The 21,490-nt window shown below is 38.6% G+C and overlaps 1 protein-coding gene across 1 annotated transcript; it reads left to right on the top strand.

The window, feature by feature from the left end:
* The first annotated feature begins 4,199 nt into the window (after positions 1 to 4,199).
* Positions 4,200 to 4,613, top strand: LOC121433780 (tubulin alpha chain-like). Its single transcript, XM_041632358.1, has 2 exons — positions 4,200 to 4,299; positions 4,360 to 4,613. The coding sequence occupies exons 1-2, from the start codon at positions 4,200 to 4,202 to the stop codon at positions 4,611 to 4,613; spliced, it is 354 nt and encodes a 117-aa protein (XP_041488292.1).
* Positions 4,614 to 21,490: the final 16,877 nt, after the last annotated feature.

The following is a 21,490-nucleotide window of genomic DNA, read 5'->3' as shown; positions in this document are numbered from 1 at the left end:
CTTTGATCTATTTGAACTTGAGTTTAGTGTATGGTTATAAATATGGATTATTTTCATTCTTTTACATTTAAACAAGAAGATGTAAATATTGTACAATGAAACTCTAAAACACCATAGAAGGATATTGAAGAAACCATTAGAACATAGAATAACAAAAAACTAAAAACTCCCATACTCATGAATCAACAGAATTAAGTAAAAATTACTTTTTCACTAAAACAAAACAACAGATTCATTTCAAACCTAGTAAAAATTTATAAGACTTTTTTATAGAAGCAGAACAATTCTAAAATGTATATCAAATTACCAGGTTGTGGGAATCATGTGGCTTCTTTGGAGAACAAGGCCTGAAAATAGCATAGACCGCTCTCCTGTGACAAGACCATGGAGTCTCTGACTTACTTGGAAAAGAGTTGTAGATAGTTTGCTGCATATTACCAGGCATGCCATCTGGAGCATATGTGCTACATGTTCTCCTTGCTTTCACTGTCCTAGCCATAGTGTTGGCCTCAATGATTCATGGTAGCTCTTGAAATTACATATTTAATTTAGTTAATTAATTAATTACATAACTGTTTTGAAAAGAATGACTTTAACCATAAGAGTCTTTGAGATATATTATTAAATAGATGCTATCAGAAGTTAATGGGAAGATTTTCCAAAAGAGGAATGAAACAGAATCATAGAAACCCACATTTCCTTCATTTTTTAATAGCTGTACCAATACACTGTGAAGTTAAGAGAGATGAACTATTGTTGGAATTTAGTTTAATAGTCAATTTGTGGGCAAGATTGGCTCAGTGGGCAAGGTCTTCTCTGGAGATATGTGACCTGATAAAACTCCAGGGGTAAGTGTCAGAGGTTCTCTTAGACTGTAGAGGGCTTTCTGGAAGTGACAGTTTGGTGACCTTCCCTGGACCTCTCCACCATCCTTGGGAACAAAAGGATCATCAGCTGGAAGAACAGCAGCATTTCAGCTTCATTCTTTATTCTGAGTGTACTTTGTATTTTGCACCTGTTTAATAAACCTGCTTTAATTGCACATTAGGTGGTGTCCCATGTTGGGTACCACTAGTAAATGGAAGTTTCACTTCCTGCCTGTCTCAAAACCACTTCTAAATTATTGCTCAGTGGGTTAGTTTTAATCACAGAATGTTTCGTCTGTAGTTCAGGTTTATTAGTACATAGCTCTTACAATTAAATTAACCCATTTCTATTCATCTATACATCATCATTTGGCCCACAACTTACCAGTTCTCTGACATCTTGTCCCATGGGTGGCTGGCTCACATCTCCCCCAGACTCTGTCCTTCTCCTCTCTGTATTTTCAGTATGGCTTTCCCACCTTTCCTTATTCTGCCTTATGATAGGCCAATAATTTCTTTATTAACCAATGAAAGGAATACGTATTCTCAGAATGCAGAAGGGTTATCCCACATCAATAGACAAAAGAACAAGTAATAAACAGTGTCAACTATTAAGAGTAAATTTCCCAATAGATTTATTAATGTAAGTATTTCCATGCCTTCTTAAAACTGAGGGCAAGCAGGACCCAAGTTTTGGTCCTATCATGGGTGCTTGTGAAGGGGGAAATGGGGGGGGGGCAGCCATGATAAGTTAAGTATGGGCAGGTCACTCAAAGAAAGTTCTTTACTTCCAACCATTATCACCTTCCAGAGTAGAACTCAGCCACTGATAAATTTAAATGGAGACTGGGTCTCAGTAATTTAACTTGAGACAATGCCTGGTTTTAGGAGGAACCACAAGCTGAGATTACAAGCACCACCCAAGAACAGACCATTCAAAGGAAATGCCTAGCACTGCAACCACTATAGATAGAAGCAACTGCCAGAACACACTCATCGGGACACCCCTAGACAAATGTCAGCCAATCAGGTTTCCTAAAACCTCAGAAACCCCTCACCATACCTTTACTACTATGAAGACCAAATTCTAACTGAGCTTGAGGCTCTCCAGTTATTTCAATACATTGGGCATGCAGAGAGACTGAGTTTGGAAATTTAATTAAAATAAAGGCTGTTTAAAAAAAAAGAGTAAGTTTCCAAGTTATAGTACTCATAGGATGAAAGGAAATGCTGATATATTCCTACAGCAGTAGTATAGAATATAGAATTGTTTGATCCAGCTTTGACTAGTGAGTTGATCATGAGAACCCAGACCCTATCAGATATAAATATTGACCACTATATACAAAACTATTTCTCACCCTGCATGAAACTGTAACTATATATGAGGTCAACTGGGTACATTATTCTATGTGTAGGTGTGCCCCGTTAGAAAACTTTCTTTGTGACTTGCAACACTCTTCATGCTTCCAACAGTAGAGATGTAGATTAAAATGCAATGACTACTGGTAAGAAAGTTTGGGTAAGCTGGCCTGTGGTGGTGCACACCTTTAATCCCAGCACTCGGGAGGTAGAGGCAGGAGGATCTTTGTGGTCTATAAGAGCTAATTCCAGGACAAACACCAAAGCTACAGAGAAACCCTGTCTCAAAATACTGAAAAAAGGTGGGAACAAACTGGAAAATATTTTAATTTATTTTAGAAACTTAGAAAGTAAACACTGATTTTTTTTAGTAAACACTGATTTTAAAATTGTTAATGCAAATCATTAAAACTGTATAAATAAAGATAGCTTATGCTATACATGGCTACTTCTTTGAACAAAAAGCGATGGTCACAATTTCTTCATGGCGCCAACTTCACATATCCATTGCAGATCATTAAACTCATCTGGATAAAAGTTTACAATAATAAAGGATTCAGGACAGCCAAAGTAATACTGAGCAAAAGTATTTAAAAAAAATCAAATAACATTAAAGGGCAACAGTAAAAATGTTTAGCATTTTTCTGGCATAAAAGAGACATAAAGACTAATAGAACAAAATCAAAGACTGAAATATGAGCCAATGCAATTACAGCTGAAAGAATAACAAACAAATTTTTCCAGGAAAACTGCATGTCCATGTGTCAAATAAAGAGAGTAAACCAATTTCTATCACTTTCCACAAAATAACTTCAAATTGATCAAATACTTCATTTTGATACCTAAAATACCGAGACTGATAAGAAAAAAACATAGTCCCTATCCTATAAGTTATAGGTTGAGAAAGTAATTTCCTGTATAGAACTCCATTTGCCTAGGAACTGATGCCAACAATTGAGAAGTGGAACCTCATAAAACCAAAAAGTTTTATTACAGCTAATAAAACAATATGACAAGTGAAGAAAAAGCCTGCAGAGTGAGAGACAATCTTTGGCAACTATATATTTGAAAGAGGATTAATATCCAGAATATATAAAGAAACCAAAAATGAAAAAGCTGAGAAAACAAAATGACCATTTAGAAACTAGTCTTGGGCGATCAGAGAGTTCTCAAAAGAAAAAAAATAAAAATTGTCATACTGATTTCCAAAGTAATATACAAGTAGCATGCACTCTCCTCAGCAGTGGTAGAGTGATTCCCCTGACTCCACATATTCTCCAAGATAAGTTTTCCTCAGTATTTGATTTTAGCCATTCTCACAGGTATACCATGGTATCTCAGATTTATTTTGCTTTGCATTTCCCTGATGGTTAAAGATGTTGAGCAATTTCTTAAATGTCTTTTTGCCATTTGAGATTTTCTGCTGAAAATTCTGTTTATCTCTGTACACATTTTTAAATTAGATTATTTTGTAATTTGAAGTCTATCTCCTTGAGTTCTTTATATATTTTGTAGATCAGCCCTCTGTCAGATATGGGGTTGTACAGATACTTTGGAAATCAATATGGCAGTTTCTCAGAAAATTGGGAATCAACCTCCTCAAGACTAACTGATACTATTCTTGGGCATATACCCAAAAGATACTCAATCATACCACAAGAACATTTGCTTAAAAATGTTCATAAAAACATTATTTGTGGTAGCTGGAAAACAACTAGATGCCCCTCAACTGAAAAATAGAAAAAGAAAATGTGCTACATTTACACAATGGAGAATTATTTAGTTGTAGAAAACAATGACATCATAAAATTTGCAGGCAAATTGATGGAACTACAAAACATCATCCTGATTGAGGTAACCCATACTCAGAAAGGTGAACACTGTATGTGCTCACTCATAAGTGGACATTAGATGTAAATCAATGGATAAACAGACTACAAGCCACGGTTCCAGAGAAACTAAGTAACAAGCATGGATTGCCACCTGATGTACCATGGTCATGAACTTTCCAAATACGTCAATGCTGCCATTGCCACTATCAAGACCAATGCAGTATTCAGTTTGTGGTCTGGTATCCCACTGGCTTCAAGTTGGAATTAATTGTCAGTCTCCTTCTTTGTACATTCTGGAGACTGGGCCAAGGTCCAGAAAGCTGTGTCCATGCTGGGCCAGACAACCACCACTGAGGCCAGGGCTCACCTAGATCACAAGTTTGATCTGATGTATGCCAAGAATGCCATTGTGCACTGGTATGTGGGTGAAAGTATGAAGGAGGGAGAGTTTTCTGAGGCCCATGAAGACATGATTGCCCTAGAGAAGGAGTATGAGGAAGTTGGTTTGGATTCTCTTGAAGAAGAGAGTGAGAAGGAAGGAGAGGAGTACTAATCTATTCTTCCAGACCCTGGATCATGACAAACTCCCAGAATTCAGATTCAATATTAGTTGACATGAACTGATGCTTTTAATTGTGTTATCTTCATTCTGTGATAATGTCTTCTCCATCTGTCCCTGTATTTTTGACAATAAATACAGTCAAGGATGTGGGCAATGGGAGCTCTCATTTATTGTTGGTGGGACTGCAAACTTCTCCAGCTACTCTGGAAGTAAGTGTGGAGAAATCTCAAAATATTACCAGCAAACCTTCCAAGCTACACTATTCCTTGGCACATGTCCAAAGGTATCTACATCCAACAATACAGATGCTTACTAATCTATGTTCATTGCTACTCTATTCACAATAGCAAGCAAATATAAACAACTTAAATATCCTTCAATAGATTAATGGATAATGAAAATGCCATAAGCATGTACAATGCAACACTATTCAACTATAAAGAAAGTGGAAATAATAAAATTTAGGGTAAATGAGTGTAACTAAAAAATGTTTAAGAGAGTGAGTGAGGTTTATTAGTCAAGGTTCTCTATAGAAACAGAATTTATAGAATGAATCTTTTTATACATGTATATGTGTGTATCTGTGTCTTTATATACACATATACATATATGTGTATATGTATACACACACATTTTTAAGTCATTTATTGGAATGACTTAAAGGCTACAGCCCACATAATAACAAACAATGACTAGTTAATCCAGTCAATGACTAATCCAATAAAATCCAAGAATTCAGTAATTTCTCAGTCTACAAGGTTACAGCACAGCCCAGGAAGCCACCATTTTGAAACACCACATTTTTTTTTCTGCTAGCACTGAATCAGGAAAGCCTCTTTTTAAGGGAGCTGCAGAATGTTGTCAGCAAGTAGAGCCCATTTTTAAAAATGCAGCTAAAGTTTGTTTTTTAGTGTCTAGAATTCTTTCCAACCCCTCTCAGGTTTTATGTGGATTTAGCTAGCACACATTGGAGCACCAAACTGTAGTAGGATAATGGCATGCTTTTGTTGGTATAGGCAGATAAATCACAATTGAATTTTCTTTGGTTTCCTGGCAGTCTTCATATTTGAGTACCTGATAGACACTTTAGAACCTAATAAAATGTTTGAACAGTCTCAACTGTGTCAAAGAGAAGAAAAAGCATAGGACAATGATCCCTGCTTCTTACCCCACCTCATACAACACTAACAGAGAGTATCTATTTTGGAAAAAGTTGACTCTTCACAAATATGAGATATGAAAAATTCATCTGGCAAATTTGAAATACAAGTCTTGAAGCTTTCTACATCTAACTACAGTGAAGATTAAGACAGCCTATTAAAGGTAGATACAAGTAGAAGGAGTTAAAAGCTGGAACCAAGATTTCAAGGTGGACAAAAAAGTTTAAACTAAATAATTGAAGTTATATTGGCATATTTGTAGCAACTACAGCATCTGCAGACAACTTGTATCACTTCTGGACAGAAAGAATTGAACCATAGTTACTTCACCTTAATAAGAGTGAAACTTCCTTTTTGCCTTACATCGGTTTTCTTATGACATTTGTTATCAGTCTAAAGTATGATCATTTAACAAGAAACCTAGCCTGTGTTTCTACTTATAACTCTAACTTGCTATTTATCATTCAATAAGACTTAGTCCTACCACATTCAATTCCTGGCTACCTAGCTCTGTGACTGCATTTGACTTCTGTGATTGCAATTGACTTCTTATTCTGCATAAGTTTCTATAGGAAAAAGAAACTCAGTGTCATATTTGCAATTTTACAGTAGATAAGAGTCTCACTAGATTTACAAACTATAATTGCATTGTTGAAGTGCAGCATCATAAAAAGCAGGTGGAGACTTCCATGTAAAGGTTTGACAGTGCTTGTCTTGATTAGATAGGTTTTAGAATAATACTAAGAAATATTGATAAACTTCTGAGAAATGGAAAAAAAGAAGGGGGTATGATATGGGAAGTATCATTTATTGGAGGGTTACAATGAGTTAGGCTAGAGGTAGATTAATGAATAGTGTCACGTTCACCTCGACTCGCAAAGATGACGTGACACCGGAGCTCTTCCTGCTGACAGTTTATTCAAGACATTTTTTAAAAAATTCTCTCTCTCTCTCTCTCTCTCTCTCTCTCTCTCTCTTCCCCTCTCTCCTGGGCAAACCTCTCCCAGCCCTTAAGTAGGCATGGGCTGCCAACCCCGAACTGCCAGGTGGGCACTGCTCATAGGTTCATGCATATGCAGGCAGCTGATAATCATTGCATGATCATAGCATAGGTCAGGCCTTAGCCATCTCAGGAGTTGATTATACATCTCCATCAGGTGTTACACCACGCTGCGCGCTACAGAATAGCATGGGTTTTGCAAAACAAATACATAAATATAATAGGATTTATTAATGTCAAGCTCTCAAAATTGCTAAGAGGAATCATTAAATATCTTCCTCATTCTCAAAGACCACTAATTGAGATTGAATAGAGATGAGCTTTACGAAAAGAAGTTTTAGGTACCACAAAAAAACAAAACAAAACAAAAAAAACAAATGCAGTCTGTAGACTTGGCTATGTTACTCAGAGCTTCTGAGAGATGGGGTAGCATAATAAAATTCAGTGGGACGTATCAAGAAATCAATTGTGCCAGTCATCAAAAGATATCATACCAAAGACAAAAGGGATGCCAGTAGCAGTTTAAAAATCAGGAAACTAAGCGTACTAAAGCAGATTGGGTGGAAAGAAAGAAATGGGGTCCTTTTGTCTGCAAGGTCCCTGGCCAGCAAGTGGCCCTGATCCCATATCAGGAGATCCATCCATCTGGAGGGGTGAGTGTATGCCTGAGATGCCCCGGAAAGGAAGCACAGGCACCCTCCAATCCCCTAAACTTTCTGTCCATTCAGTGGGGGCATCTCCCTGGCTACTGCCTTTCTCTTCTTATCCCATCCATGCTTACCCCTAATCACCCCTTTCTATCTTTGGGGTCATAGGATCCCCCAACTCAGCCTCAGGGCTGAGGGTCTGGGGACAAAGTGGCGAGTGCAACTGCTGCAGGAGTTTCTTTGTTCCACTGAGACTGCACCCAGCAAGCCCGCCCTTTTGTCTGTGAGGCCTCTGGTCAGCAAGTGGCCCTGATCCTGTACCAAAAGTTCCATCTGGAGGGGTAAGTGCCAGACCAGTCGGCAGGACACCCCAAGAACACAGTCACACCCCAGTCCCCTAAACTTTCTGGCCATTCAGCAGGGCTACTCCCTGGTACTGCCTTTCTCTACTTATCCCATCCCAGCTTGCTGCCCAAATATTTCTTTCCATCTCTGGGGTCCTTAGATCCACCACAACAGCCTACTTTAGGGTGGAGAGGATCTGAGAGACAACTACAATGATGAGGGGTCCTAAGAGAGGGCAGACCAAGAAAAACCCCCAATCACACAGGTAACCACAGCAAAGATTGGACCAAGCTGCCAAGACTCTCCTAACAGCATCTGAAGATAGAGATGGGCAGGTACCAATGCAAGAATTCCTCCAACAATCTGAAAAGAAACCTGATAACACCAGAATCCAGTGGACATACAACAGGAAGTCTTGAACCCGCTAATCCAGAAGAAGTAGAAGAAATAGACTTTAAACGCAACATTATGAAAGTGTTAGAGAACATAAAACAGAATGTGAAAAATTCCTTTAAACAAATGGATGAGAAGACTATCAAAAAGTTAGAAGAAATGAATAAATCTCTCAAAGATATCTAAGAAAACCAAGAAAAAGCAATCAAACAGGTAAGGGAAACAGTTCAAGACTTGAAAACTGAAAAGAAAGCAATGAAGAAAACAAAAACTGAGAGATGGCAGGATATGGAAAATCTGAGTAAATAAACAGAGACTACAAAGACAAGGATAACCAACAGAATATAAGAAATAGAAGAAAGAATCTCAGATGCTGAAGATACTATAGAGGAAATAAACACAATGATCAAAGAAAACAACAAATCCAACAAATTCTTAACAAAAACATCCAGGAAATCTGGGACACCATGAAGAGACCAAACCTAAGAGTAATAGCGGTAGAAGAAAGAGAAGAATTACAGCTCAAAGGTGCAGAAAATATATTCAACAAAATTATAGAAGAAAACTTTCCCAACATAAAGAAGGATGAGCCTATCAAGGTACAAGAAACATAGAGAACACTAAAGAGACTGGATAAAAAAAAAAAAAACAAAACACCTCCCTTTGCCATATAATAATCAAAACACAAGACATACAGAATAAAGAATATTAAGAGCTGCCAAGGAAAAAGGTCAAGTAACATATAAAGGTAAACCTATCAGAATTACACCTGACTTCGCTATGGAAACCATGAAAGTTAGAATATGTTAGATAGAAGAACTGCAGAAACTAAGAGATAATGTATGCAAGCCCAGACTATACCCAGCCAAGCTTTCTTTCACCATAAATTGAGAAAACAAAATATTCCGGGCTAAAAAAAAATTTAAACAATACATAGCCACAAACCCATGCTTATAGAAAGTAATCGAAGGAAAATCACAACCAAAGGAACCCAACAACACCCATAATAACACATCTGAAAACCCTTCACCAGAACAACTCAAAGAAGGGAAACACACAAACTCTACCACCAAAAAATGAATAAATAAATAAATAACAGGAGTTAACAACCACTGGTCATTAATGTCACTTAATATCAATGACTCAATTCACCTATAGAAAGGCACAGGTTAAAAGAATGGATACGAAAACAGGATCCAACATTCTGCTGTTTACAAAAAACACACCTCAACCACAAAGACAGACATTTACTCACAGTAAAGATTTGGAAAAAGGTTTTCAATCAAACGTACATAAGAAAAAAGTGGGTGTGGCTATACTAATATTTAACAAAATTGACTTCAAACTAAAATCAATGAGAAGAGATGGAGATGGACATTTTATTTTTTTAGTTTTTTTCAAATTTATTTATTTATTAAGGATTTCTGCCTCCTCCCTGCCACCGCCTCCCATTTCTCTTCCCCTCCCCTGATCAAGTCCCCCTCCCTCATCCGCTCGAAGAGCAATCAGGGTTCCCTGACCTGTGGAAAGCCCAAGGACTGCCCACCTCCATCCCGGTCTAGTAAGGTGAGCATCCAAACTGCCTAGGCTCCCCCAAAGCCAGTACGTGCAGTAGGATCAAAAACCCACTTTACACTCATAACAGGAACAATTCATCAGGAGGAAGTCTCAATCCTGAATATCTATGCCCCTAATATAAAAGCACCCACACATGTAAAAGAAACATTACTAGAACTCAAAGCACATATCAAATCCCACACACTAAGTAGGAGACTTCAACACTCCTCTCTCACCAATGGACAGGTCAACCAGACAGAAACCTAACAGAGAAATAAGAGAACTAGCAGAGGTAACAAATCAAATGGACTTAACAAACATCTATAGAACATTCCAACCAAATAGGAAAGAATATACTTTCTTCTCAACATCTCATGGAACCTTCTTGAAAATTGATCACATACTCGATAACAAAGCAAACTCCCACAGATACAAAAAAATTGAAGTAACCACCTATGTCTTATCAGATCACCATGGAATAAAGTTAGAATTTAACAACAATTCTACCCCCAGAAAGCCTACAAATTCATGGAGGCTGAACAGTCAACTACTGAAGCGCCCCTGAGTCAAGGAAGAAATAAAGAAAGAAATTAAAATCTTCCTTGTAATTCAATGAAAGTAAAGACACAACATACTCAAACCTATGGGATACTATGAAAGCAGTGCTAAGAGGAAAGTTCATAGCTCTAAGTGCCCACATTAAAAAAAAAAAACAAAACAAAAAATAAAAACCAGAGAAAGCTCACATTAGAGACTTAACAGCACAGCTGAAAATTCTAGAAAGAAAGAAGCAGACTCATCCAGGAGGAGTAGAAGACGGGAAAAAATCAAACTGAGGACTGAAATCAACAAAACAGAAAACAATCCAAAGAATCAATGAAACAAAAAGCTGGTTCTTTGAGAAAATCAACAAGATTGACAGACTCCTATCCAAATTAATCAAAAGGTAGAGAGAGAACATGCAAATTAACAAGATCAGAAATAAAAGTGGGACATAACAACAGACACTGAGGAAATTTAGAGAATCATTAGATCTTACTACAAAAGCTTATATGCCACAAAGTTGGAAAATATAAAAGAAATGGACTTGTTTTTTGATAAATACACTATACCAAAATTGAATCAAGACCAGGTGAACAATTTAAATAGACCTATAAGTCATGAGGAAATAGAAGCTGTCATAAAAACCTCCCAACCAAAAAAACCTAGTTCCAGATTGTTTTAATGTAGAATTTTACCAGAACTTCCAAAAAGAGCAAAACATATATTCCTTAATGTGTTTCACATAATAGAAACAGAAGAGTCATTGCTAAACTCCTTTTATGAAGCTACAGAAACCCTGATACCAAAACCACACAAAGACTCAACCAAGAAGAGAACTACCAACTAATCTCACCCATGTACATTGATGCAAAAATTCTCAATAAAGTACTGGAAAACCAAATCCAAGAACACATCAAAGAAGTTATCCAATACGAACAAATAGGCTTCATCCCAGAGATGCAGGGCTGGTTCAACATATGAAAATCTATCAATGTAATCCATCATATAAATAAATTGAAAGAAAAAAAAAACATATGATCATTTCATCTGATGCTGAAAAAGCATTTGAAACAATTCAACACCTTTTTATGATAAAGGCCTTAGAGAGGTTAGGGATACAAGGATCATATCTAAATATAATAAAAGCAATATACAGCAATCCAACAGTTAATATCAAATTAAGTGGAGAGAAACTCAAAGCCATTCCACTAAATCAGGAACAAAACAAGGCTGTCCACTCTCACCATATCTTGTTAACATGGTGCTTGAAGTTCTAGCAATAGCAATAAGACAACACAAGGAGAACAAGGGTGTTCAAATCAGAAAGGAAAAATTCAAACTTTCGTTACATGAAGATGATATGATAGTGTATATCAGTGACCACAAACACTCTACCAAAGAACTCCTAAAGCTGATAAATACCTTCAGTGATGTGGCAAGATACAAGATCAACTCAAAAAAATCAGTAGCCCTCCTAAACACAAAGGATAGAGAAACGGAGAAGAAATCAGAGAAATTTCAACTTTATAATAGCCACAAATAGTATAAAGTATATAGGGGTAATGTAGTAATTAGAGCGGCTGGGCTGCCTCCCGCCAACCTGCTAGCTTTACCCGAAATAATTACATGGAAACTGTATTCTTTTAAACACTGCTTGGCCCATTAGCTCTAGCCTCTTATCGGCTAATTTTCACATCTAGATTAACCCATTTCTAATAATCTGTGTAACACCACGAGGTGGCTTACCAGGGAAGATCATAACCTGTGTCTGTATTGGGTGGGAGAATCATGGCGACTGCCTGACTCGGCTTCTTTCTCCCAGCATTCTGTCTGTCTACTCCACCTACCTAATTTTCTGTCCTATTAAAGGGCCAAAGCAGTTTCTTTATTAACCAATAAAATCAACACAAAACAGAAGACTCTCCCACATCAGGGTAACTCTAACTAAGAAAGTGAAAGATATATTTGACAAAAACTTTAAGGATTTGAAGAAAGAAATTGAAGAGGACACCATAAAATGGAAGGATCTCCCATGCTCTTGGATTGGTAGAATAAACATAGTAAAAATGGCAATTCTACCAAAATAAATCTATGGATTCATTGCAATCCCCATCAAAATTGCAACAGAATTCTTCACAGACTTTGAGAGAACTTTATATGGACAAACAAAAAACCCAGAATAGCCAAAACAATCTTATACAATAGAGGAACTTCTGGAGGCATTACCATCCCTTACTTCAAACTCTATTACAGAGCTACAGTAATGAAAACAGCTTGGTATTGGCAAAAAAAAAAAAAACAGAGAAATTGACCAATGGAATCAAATTGAATACCCAGATATTAACACACAAACCTATGAACACCTTATTTTCAACAAAGGAGCCAAAGGTATACAATGGAAGAAAGAAAGCATCTTTAACAAATGGTGCTGGCATATCTGGATGTCAACCTGTAGAAGAATGAAACTAGATCCATATTTACCACCATACACAAAACTCAAGTCCAAATGGATCAAAGACCTCAATATCAATCTGAACACACTGAACCTGATAGAAGAGAAAGTGGGAAGTAGACTGAAACACTTGGGCACAGGAGACTACTTCCTACATAAAACCCCAGTAGCACAGACAATAAGGGCAACATTGAATAAATGGGACCTCCTGAAACTGAGAAGCTTCTGTAAAGCAAAGGACACTTTCATTAAGACATGTATATTTATCTCCTTCCTTTTCCTAGTCACACCCCCTATTTTTCCATTTTATTTCTTACAATTATTATATTTCTATTTTCTTTTACATTACACACCCATCATGGTACACTTTTACTTTCCTGGTTTCTAGAATATTCCACATTATTTACTTATAACTGAGGACTCAGCATTGGGAACAACATATTAGCGAGAACATGCAACACTTGCCTTTCTTGGTCTGGGTTACTTTATCAATATGACATTCTCTAGTTGCATCTATTTACCTCCAAAGTTCATGATTTGTTTTTTCTTTATGGATGAAGAGTATTCCAAAATATCTAAAGTTAAATATAAACAGTGTGCACATGCCTCATTTTTATTATCAATCAGTTGATGGCCATTTCAAATGTTTCCATTTCCTAGCTTTTGTGACTAAAGCAGTCAGGGACATGACTGTGTAACTATCTGTGGAGTAGGATGTCCAGTATTGGGTTTATGGTAAGGGATAATGTAGCTGAGTAGATATATTTTAAGCTTTTTTTGAGAATATGTCAAACTGCCTTTCAAGTGTCTGGACCAATTTATAACCCCATCACCAGTGGATGAGGGTTTCCTATTCCCCACTTACCTACCAGTATTTGTTATCAGTAGTTTAATTGATATCCGCTGACAGTAATGAGATGAAATCTTAAAATTCTTTTGAGTATTATTTACCTTATTGCTAGGAATGACCATTTTTTGAATTTTTTTTTCTTGCTTCAGAATTCTCTATTCTGATTCTAAGCCTCTGGAAGGAAGGTGCCAATTTTTTCTTTTGTTTTCTGAATTCTTTATATTTTCTGGATAGTAATCCATATATGTGTGTGTGTGTGTGTGTGTGTGTGTGTGTGTGCGTGTGCGTGCGTGTGTGTGTGTGTGTGTTTGTGTGTGTGTGTGTGTGTGTGTGTGTAGCTACATATTAGCAAAGATTCTCTCCAAATCTGTGAGCTTCCCTTTATTTGATTGATTGTTTCTTAACTGTAAATAATCTTTAAGTATTATAAAATTCCACTTCTTAACTGTTTGATTCAATAGCTGGGCAAATGTAGTCATATTCAGAAAGTCTTTTCCTGTACCAGAATTCTGTAGGGTACTGCCTTAATGTCTTCTAGAATCTTCAGTGTTTTAAGTTTCATGATCAAATATTTGATTCATTTAGAATTGGTTTCTGGAATGCATGTGGACATCCAATTTGTCCAGCACCATTTGTTGATGATTCTATCTTATTTTCCAGCATATGTTTTTGACAATTTTGTTGAATATTGTGGTGGTTTGAATGTATATGGTTCCAGTGGATTTATGTGTATGAATGCTTGGCCTATAGGAGTCAAGAGTATTATGACATAAGATCTTCTTGAAGAAGGTGTAAACTTGTTGAAGGAAGCATGTCACTATGGAAGTGGGCTTTCAGAATTCATAAGTTCAATCTATGCCAAGTTTAAAACACAGTTCACTTCCTGTTTACTATGGCTCAAATGGAAATCTCCATTTTGAACCTCTCCAGCATCATGTGTTCCTTTTCCTTCATATTGCCTTGCTTCTGGCCTTGACAATAATTAAATACCTCTCAAATTGTAAGCCAGGCCCAGTTAAATGTTTTCTTCATAAGAGTTGCTGTGGTCATGGTGTCTCTTCTGAGTAATAAAAACCTAAGATGAATTATTGGACCAAAATTATCTCAGGGCTTGTTCCTTGAGGCCTGTAGGACAGAGAAAAGCCTGGTTTGAATTTGAAGGATAGTCTCAAAGCTACTGAGTGAAGATAAAACATCAAAATGTAGGTAGAAGCCCCTCTAGCCAGAGGGATGGCTTGGTTGACTCTCATTGGCTGGAGGTACCCCCACATCACACAGTGTTATTCAAACTATATAAGCTGACACTCACAGTAATAAACCGAGTTCCTACTTTGACTTGATGCCATACCACATCTGATTGTCCTATGTTGTGGAGCTGTAGATCTGCTTGCCCTGTGTTGTGGGGTTATGGAATGGACCTATAGCACACTCACATTTCCCTGGGGAATAAGGCTAAAGGGGCCTGGCAACTGGTGCCTGAACAAGGACATGACTGGTCCCAGGGCTAAGCAGTTGGTCAAGATGAGTGGGACCCCACCATGGGTAATGCAATTTCACACAAAAATGACTCTGAGATTAAAGTGCTGAGATACATGCTACTCTCTTGAGGCCTGAAATTGTCAGATCCCAATAAAATCCAGGCGTAGGAGGATATGATTACCCTGGCCCCCTAGGTACCCACCAAGAATATTTTTTCATGGGACATGGGGAACCAGGTGGAGACTCTGGTCAGAGAAACTGAACACTTTGATATACCCCCATCATTGGGGATTCTATCCAACTATTACAGACCTAAAGGCATCTTTTCACCCCACTACTCTGCCTCCCCCAAAGGCAAGTAAGGAAAAGGCCAGAGACTGGGAGAGGTCTAAAGAATCCTAAAGCAACCAGATAACCAAAAAAATAGGAGAAAAGGAGACATATGAGGGGAACAATCAAAAATGGGTGCAATTAACTGAAGAGCAGTCCCTGGGGAAGGAACTCATCAGGCAGAGGCAAAGACAACAAGGCATGTAGATATTTTCAGTGATGAGGAGTCGCTGCCTCCTTATGCCCCCAGCTTCCCTGAAAAGGATAAAATAGGAGAGGGGAAGGGGACAAATAAAGGGGCTCCATCCTTGCCAGGAGGAAATGAATACACCAGCCTCTGGGAGGAACTGCAAAGTTGGGACTCTCAGAGGAATGTTGGTATCTAAACCCTACTTATGCCAAGACCTATAGGGCTAAGGTTTATGGACCCCAAGCCTTCCTGGCCAAGGTTGCCCCTGACCCAACCCGTACTCTAGCCTGATATCCTTGGCAATCTAAGGACCTGAAAGAATTGAGGAAGGCAGTGGATGAGAATATCTGCCCCAACTCCCCTTGGGCCATGACCCTCCTTCAGGAGATAGCCTACCATCCTTGTGTTCCCAACGACTAGTATGATCTGGCTAAATCCACATTGAGAGGACCCCAATATGTTGTGTTAAATGGATGGTCTTCTTTAAAGAGGCCTGCCACACTAGGGCAGAGTTCAATGGAGTGGCCGACCCCCCCAATTCCCATCACTTATCCAATGCTAACTGGTACAGAGCAAGGCTTTTACACTGGGGTTCAACAAGTTTGGAGTGCTGGGATTAAAGATGTGTGCCACCACTGCCCAGCCTGTTCTACAAGAGCTAGTTCCATGACAGGGACAAAAAGCTATGGAGAAACCCTGTCTCGAAATATATATCTAGGCTGAGCAAGGCATAAATTTAAAGAGAATAGGTTCCCCAAAAGCCAGTGCATGTAATAGGAATAAATCCTGGTGCCACTGTCAGTGACCTCATAATCTGCCCCAATCATGCAACTGTCAACCACATCCAGAGGGACTAGTTTGGTCCTATGTAGAAGGAGCTGTGGGCTGTTTCCCACCGCCCAGCTCCCACACGGCTAACTTTACCCAAAATGACAACTCACAAATTGTATTATTTTAAACACTACTTGGCCCATTAGTTTCAGCCTCTTCTTTGCTAACTCTCACATCTTGATTAACCATTTCTATTAATGAATGTAGTACCACGAGATGGTGTCTTACTGGGAAGTTTCTTAACCTGCATCCATCTCAGAGAGGAGAGCTATGGCGTCTGCCTCACTTCCCTTCTTCCCAGCACTCTTTTCTATCTACTCCACCCACCTAAGGTCTGACTTATCAAAGGCCAAGGCAGTTTCTTTATTAACCAATAAAATTAACACATTGACAAATGACCCTCCTCCATCAATCCTATGCTTGTTACTTCTCAGTCCAGCTAGAGTTGGTGAGCTCCCATTAGCTCAGGTAGACTGAGCCTGTATCTTATCAGTAGTAAGTGTTTCTAAGGTTTGTATTTTACCAATAGTAAGTTTTTCTAATACTTATAATTTATCAGTGAAATTTTCAGAATTGTCACTGTTATGAAACCACTTCTTAAAGATAAAATATTAGTTACCAAACCGATAATAGTTATAATTGGCATTAGATCAGTCCCAGCTAAGTGGTTTATCCTCTCTTTTAATTTTTTCCATTTTCAAGCCATCACAAAAGCAGTATCCAGAGTCCTAACTCCCTGCATTGTGATATTTCCAATTCTTTTTTTCTTTTTTAAATTTTTTTATTGAAAAAATTTCCACCTCCTTCCCACCTCCCATTTCCCTCTCCCTCCTCCCACTCCTCTCCCACTCTCCCCACCCCTTTCCCTCTCCCCCCACTCCATTCCCCCTCCCTCTCCAGTCTGAAGAGCAGTCCAGATACCCTGCCCTGTGGGAAGTCCAAGGTCTTCCCCCTCCATCCAGGTCCAGGAAGATGAGCATCCAAACAGGCTAGGCTCCCACAAAGCCAATTCATGCAGTAGGATCAAAACCCAGTGCCATTGTCCTTGGCTTCTCATCAGCCCTCATTGTCCGCCATGTTCAGAGAGTCCGGTTTTATCCCATGCTTATTCAGTCCCAGTCCATCTGGCCTTGGTGAGCTCCCAATAGATGAGGTAACCCAGACCCAAAAAGATGAACATGGGTTGTACTCACTCATAATTGGTTTCTAGCCATAAATAAAGTACATTGAGCCTATAATTTGTGATCCTAGAGAAGCTAAATAAGAAGGTGAACCCAAAGAAAAACATATAGTTATCTGCCTGGATATGAACCTTCATTTGGCGATGGATGGAGATAGAGACAGAGACCCACAGTGGAGCACCGGACTGAGCTCCCAAGGTCCAAATGAGGAGCAGAAGGAGGGAGAACATGAGCAAGGAAGTCAGGACCGAGAGGAGTGTACCCACCCACTGTGACAATGGGGGTGATCTATTGGGATATTTCCAATTCTTAACAATGAAATATTTTTTTAAATATTATTTACCTTTCTCCTTAAGGACTCCCCAGTTTATCTGCTTACTTTTCATTTTATCTTCAGCAACAGCACAATCAGTTGTGGGCTTGAACCCCTTCCATGATTTACAAGTATGAGCCCACTTCCTGGAGTACAACAAACAGCAAGCAACAGCAACCTACTGATGTGAACTGTCCATCCAGTCCATGTGTTGGATGCCAAATTTATCTTTTTTCTCACTCCCAGAGAGGCTCTGCTTTAATCTCCTGCTGTTTCAGCCAGCTATTGGTCCACCTGCTCTGCCTGTAGCCTGTTAGGAATTTTTTTCCTGCAGGAATTGGCTGTGTTGCCTCCACCAAATATAGCTTTTAGTTAAATCTGTATCATTCACTGCTGGTGGTGGCACACGCCTTTAATCCCAGCACTTGGAAGCAGAGGCAGGCCTCTGTGAGTTCGAGGCCAGACTGGTCTATAGAGATAGTTTCAGGACAGCTAGGGCTGTTACCCAGAGAAAAACCCTGTCTTGAAAAAAAAATTCTATCATTTTTTTCTCAGTAGGACTAGGGAGCCAAAGGCTTCTATCTTGCCAGCATATCCAAAAGAAAGAACCCTACTGCTCTGCTGAAACAAACAAGCAAACAAAAACCCACACCACAAAAGGCCCTCTGTGCTACTTCTTGTGTGTCAATCATCTTACAGACACCCTTTAACTCTCTGTGATTACAAAATGCCCCACCATACTACTTCCTGCATGTCTTACTATCATCTTACAAATACCTTTTAACTCTCTATGATTACAGAAAGTCCCTCCCTACTACTTCCTGTGTATCTGTCTGTCATCTTACAGACATCCTTTAACTTTCTATGATTACTGTACTACTTCCTGTGTGTCTCTCTGTCATCTTACAGACATCCTTTAACTTTCTATGATTACTTTACTACTTCCTGTGTGTCTCTCTGTCATCTTACAGACATCCTTTAACTTTCTGTGATTACTGTACTACTTCCTGTGTGTCTCTCTGTCATCTTACAGACATCCTTTAACTTTCTATGATTACTGTACTACTTCCTGTGTGTCTCTCTGTTATCGTTCAAATACCCTTTAACTCTCTGTGATTATGTTCTGTCAAACAGTTGGTACCTCAGCCTTTGGACCCAAGGTTTATTTTTTTAAATGCATAATTCTTTTATTCAGATACACAGTTATCTATGTGGAAACAACATGCAAGAGTTGACTATATTTTATATACTATCTATGAATGATATCAATATCAAATTAAGAATTCTTTTTAAAATTTTATTTAGTTATTTATTTATCTTATATACTTATTTTTCTAGTCCCATTTCCCCTCCCCCCTTTTTTCCCCACCACATCCCAACCTGCTTTTCAGAGAGGGTAAGGGCTCCCCTGAGAAGTCAACTAAATCTGACATATCACCTTATTGAGGTAAAATAAAGGTACTCCCTACCCCAATGCCTAGGCTGAGAAAGTTATCTTTTCATCAAGAATGGGCTCCACAGAGTCAGTTCAGGCATCAGAGTTACATCCTGGTCCCACTGCCATTGGTCCCATATACTGTCTAATCTATACCAGTATTATCTGTATTCCAGGGGCCTAGTTTGGTCCTTTGCAGATTCACCAGTTGTCAGTGCAGAGTCAGTGATTTCCCCTTAGCTTGTGTCAGTTGATTCTATGGTTTTGCCCATTATGGTCTTGAACCCTTTGTTCATATTATTGATGTGAGATTCCTTTATATGCTGTGAATACCATTGGTTAATTAAAAAATATGTTTCAGCCAGAGGCTTAGCAGAACAGAGCTAGGTGGGGAAAACTAAGCTGAATGCTGGGAGAAAGAAGGCAGAGTCAGGAGAAGCCATGTAGCCTCACCAGAGACAGATGCCGGAACTTTACCCAGTAAGCCACAGCCTCATTATTATTAGATTATTAGAAATTGGTTAAATTAATATGTAAGAGTTAGCCATTAAGAAGCTAGAGCTAATAGGCCAAGTAGTGATTTAATTAATACAGTTTCTGTGTAGTTATTTCAGGAGTCTGGGTGGTCAGGAAACAAACAAGCAACCACGTACAACAAATTGACACCAAAACCCACTTAAAACCTGAGAGAGTTTGGGAAGGAAGTCAGGGCACAAAAAGAAAAAGATAAAAAAGATAAAAAAGGAAAAAAAGAAAATAAAAATATATGGTACAACCCCTTTGGATGTTAGTGTGAGATTTCTCAGAAAATTTAGGAAACAATCTTCCTCAAAACTCAGTAATATGACTTTTGGGTCTATATCCAAAGGATGCTCAATTGTGCCACAAGAACATGTGCTCAACTAGAGAGCAATGTACTCTCCAGTGGTGTCCATCTCTCCAGAAAGCTGGATGCAGCAATGTTCAACTTCCTCTACTCTTTTCTTGAGCTCTACCCTGCATGACCTCCAAGAAGTGACTCTGCAGCTTCTCCATGGCTACATGTAGGGTCTCGTTGCTCTCCTTAGACACAGAGTCACTCACACTCCTGGGAAACACTGCCTCCTTTTTGAGCTTACTTTGGACTGGGAGTGCCAGGTGAGCCAAGCTCCAGCAACGTGCCTTTTGCTCTCTCAACTGCATGCATAGTTGGGCCTGCTTCTCCTCAGCACTGGCTATAGCTGTGTTAAAGAACACCACCATGGCCTCTTTACTATCTAGGTTTTCTGGGATGGTCAGACTAGGCCAAGGACCCTCCTCCTTCTCCTCCTGCTCCACATCTCCTTCCCCGTTTTCTTCCTGGAAACTTCAAAAATCAGTGCAGAAAAAACTCATTGTTCATTGTGGAAAACTTAAACATTAATTATATAGACACATACAGACATACGTATATTCAATGAAAGTTATGATAGATATATTCAATGAAAAGTATGATAGATATGAAGAAAAAGTGAAGATGTTTTCTAAACTCATATTTCTGTCTCATATCATGGCTCTTGACATAAGACAGAAACTCCAGGAACTCTGGGTTTTTCTCTTAACAACAGGCTTGGAATGAGAGAGGGACTGAGCCAAGAGTTCAACTCCAAAACCAGCTCTATAAATTCAGAAATATGATTTAGTATATCCCAGAGCCCCATACTCACAGAACCTATTCAGTTTTCTTGATAGTCCCTATTGGACAGTTATTTTTCTATCTGTCAATATTCAAACATCCAGGGTCCCTTGAATTTTTTTAACAATGAGTGTTTTCCTGTGGAGATAAGAACAGAACCCTGCCTCCATTTTATGTTTTTCTTACCACCTGTATGATTATCATCATTGCGGATGTTGTCCTTTATCCTTTCCAAGAGATTTCTCCTCTTCAAATCTAACCTTTATTAATTTTGATGGTATCCACAATTTTTCTTCTCCTGTAGAAACAAGAGAAAAACCCCTTCCCCAACATATCTCTTGGCTTCCATTGAGAGGTCAGCACATTCTTGAAATAAACTGGTTGATTTAGTTCACCAGATTTTTCCATTATCCAATGTCTTTCTGCTGCTGTTGTTGCTTTCTCATTAGCGTTAAGAAAATTCAAGGTTAGTAAGGCATTATGTAATCTATTTATGGGGGCATTTTCC

Source organism: Microtus oregoni, unplaced genomic scaffold (genome assembly GCF_018167655.1).
Source record: "Microtus oregoni isolate MIOR12 unplaced genomic scaffold, Mior012 000041F_ref0000270, whole genome shotgun sequence".
Classification (NCBI taxonomy): Eukaryota; Metazoa; Chordata; class Mammalia; order Rodentia; family Cricetidae; genus Microtus; species Microtus oregoni.
Note: the sequence above shows the minus strand (reverse complement) of the source record. Positions and strands in the feature narration are given on the sequence as shown.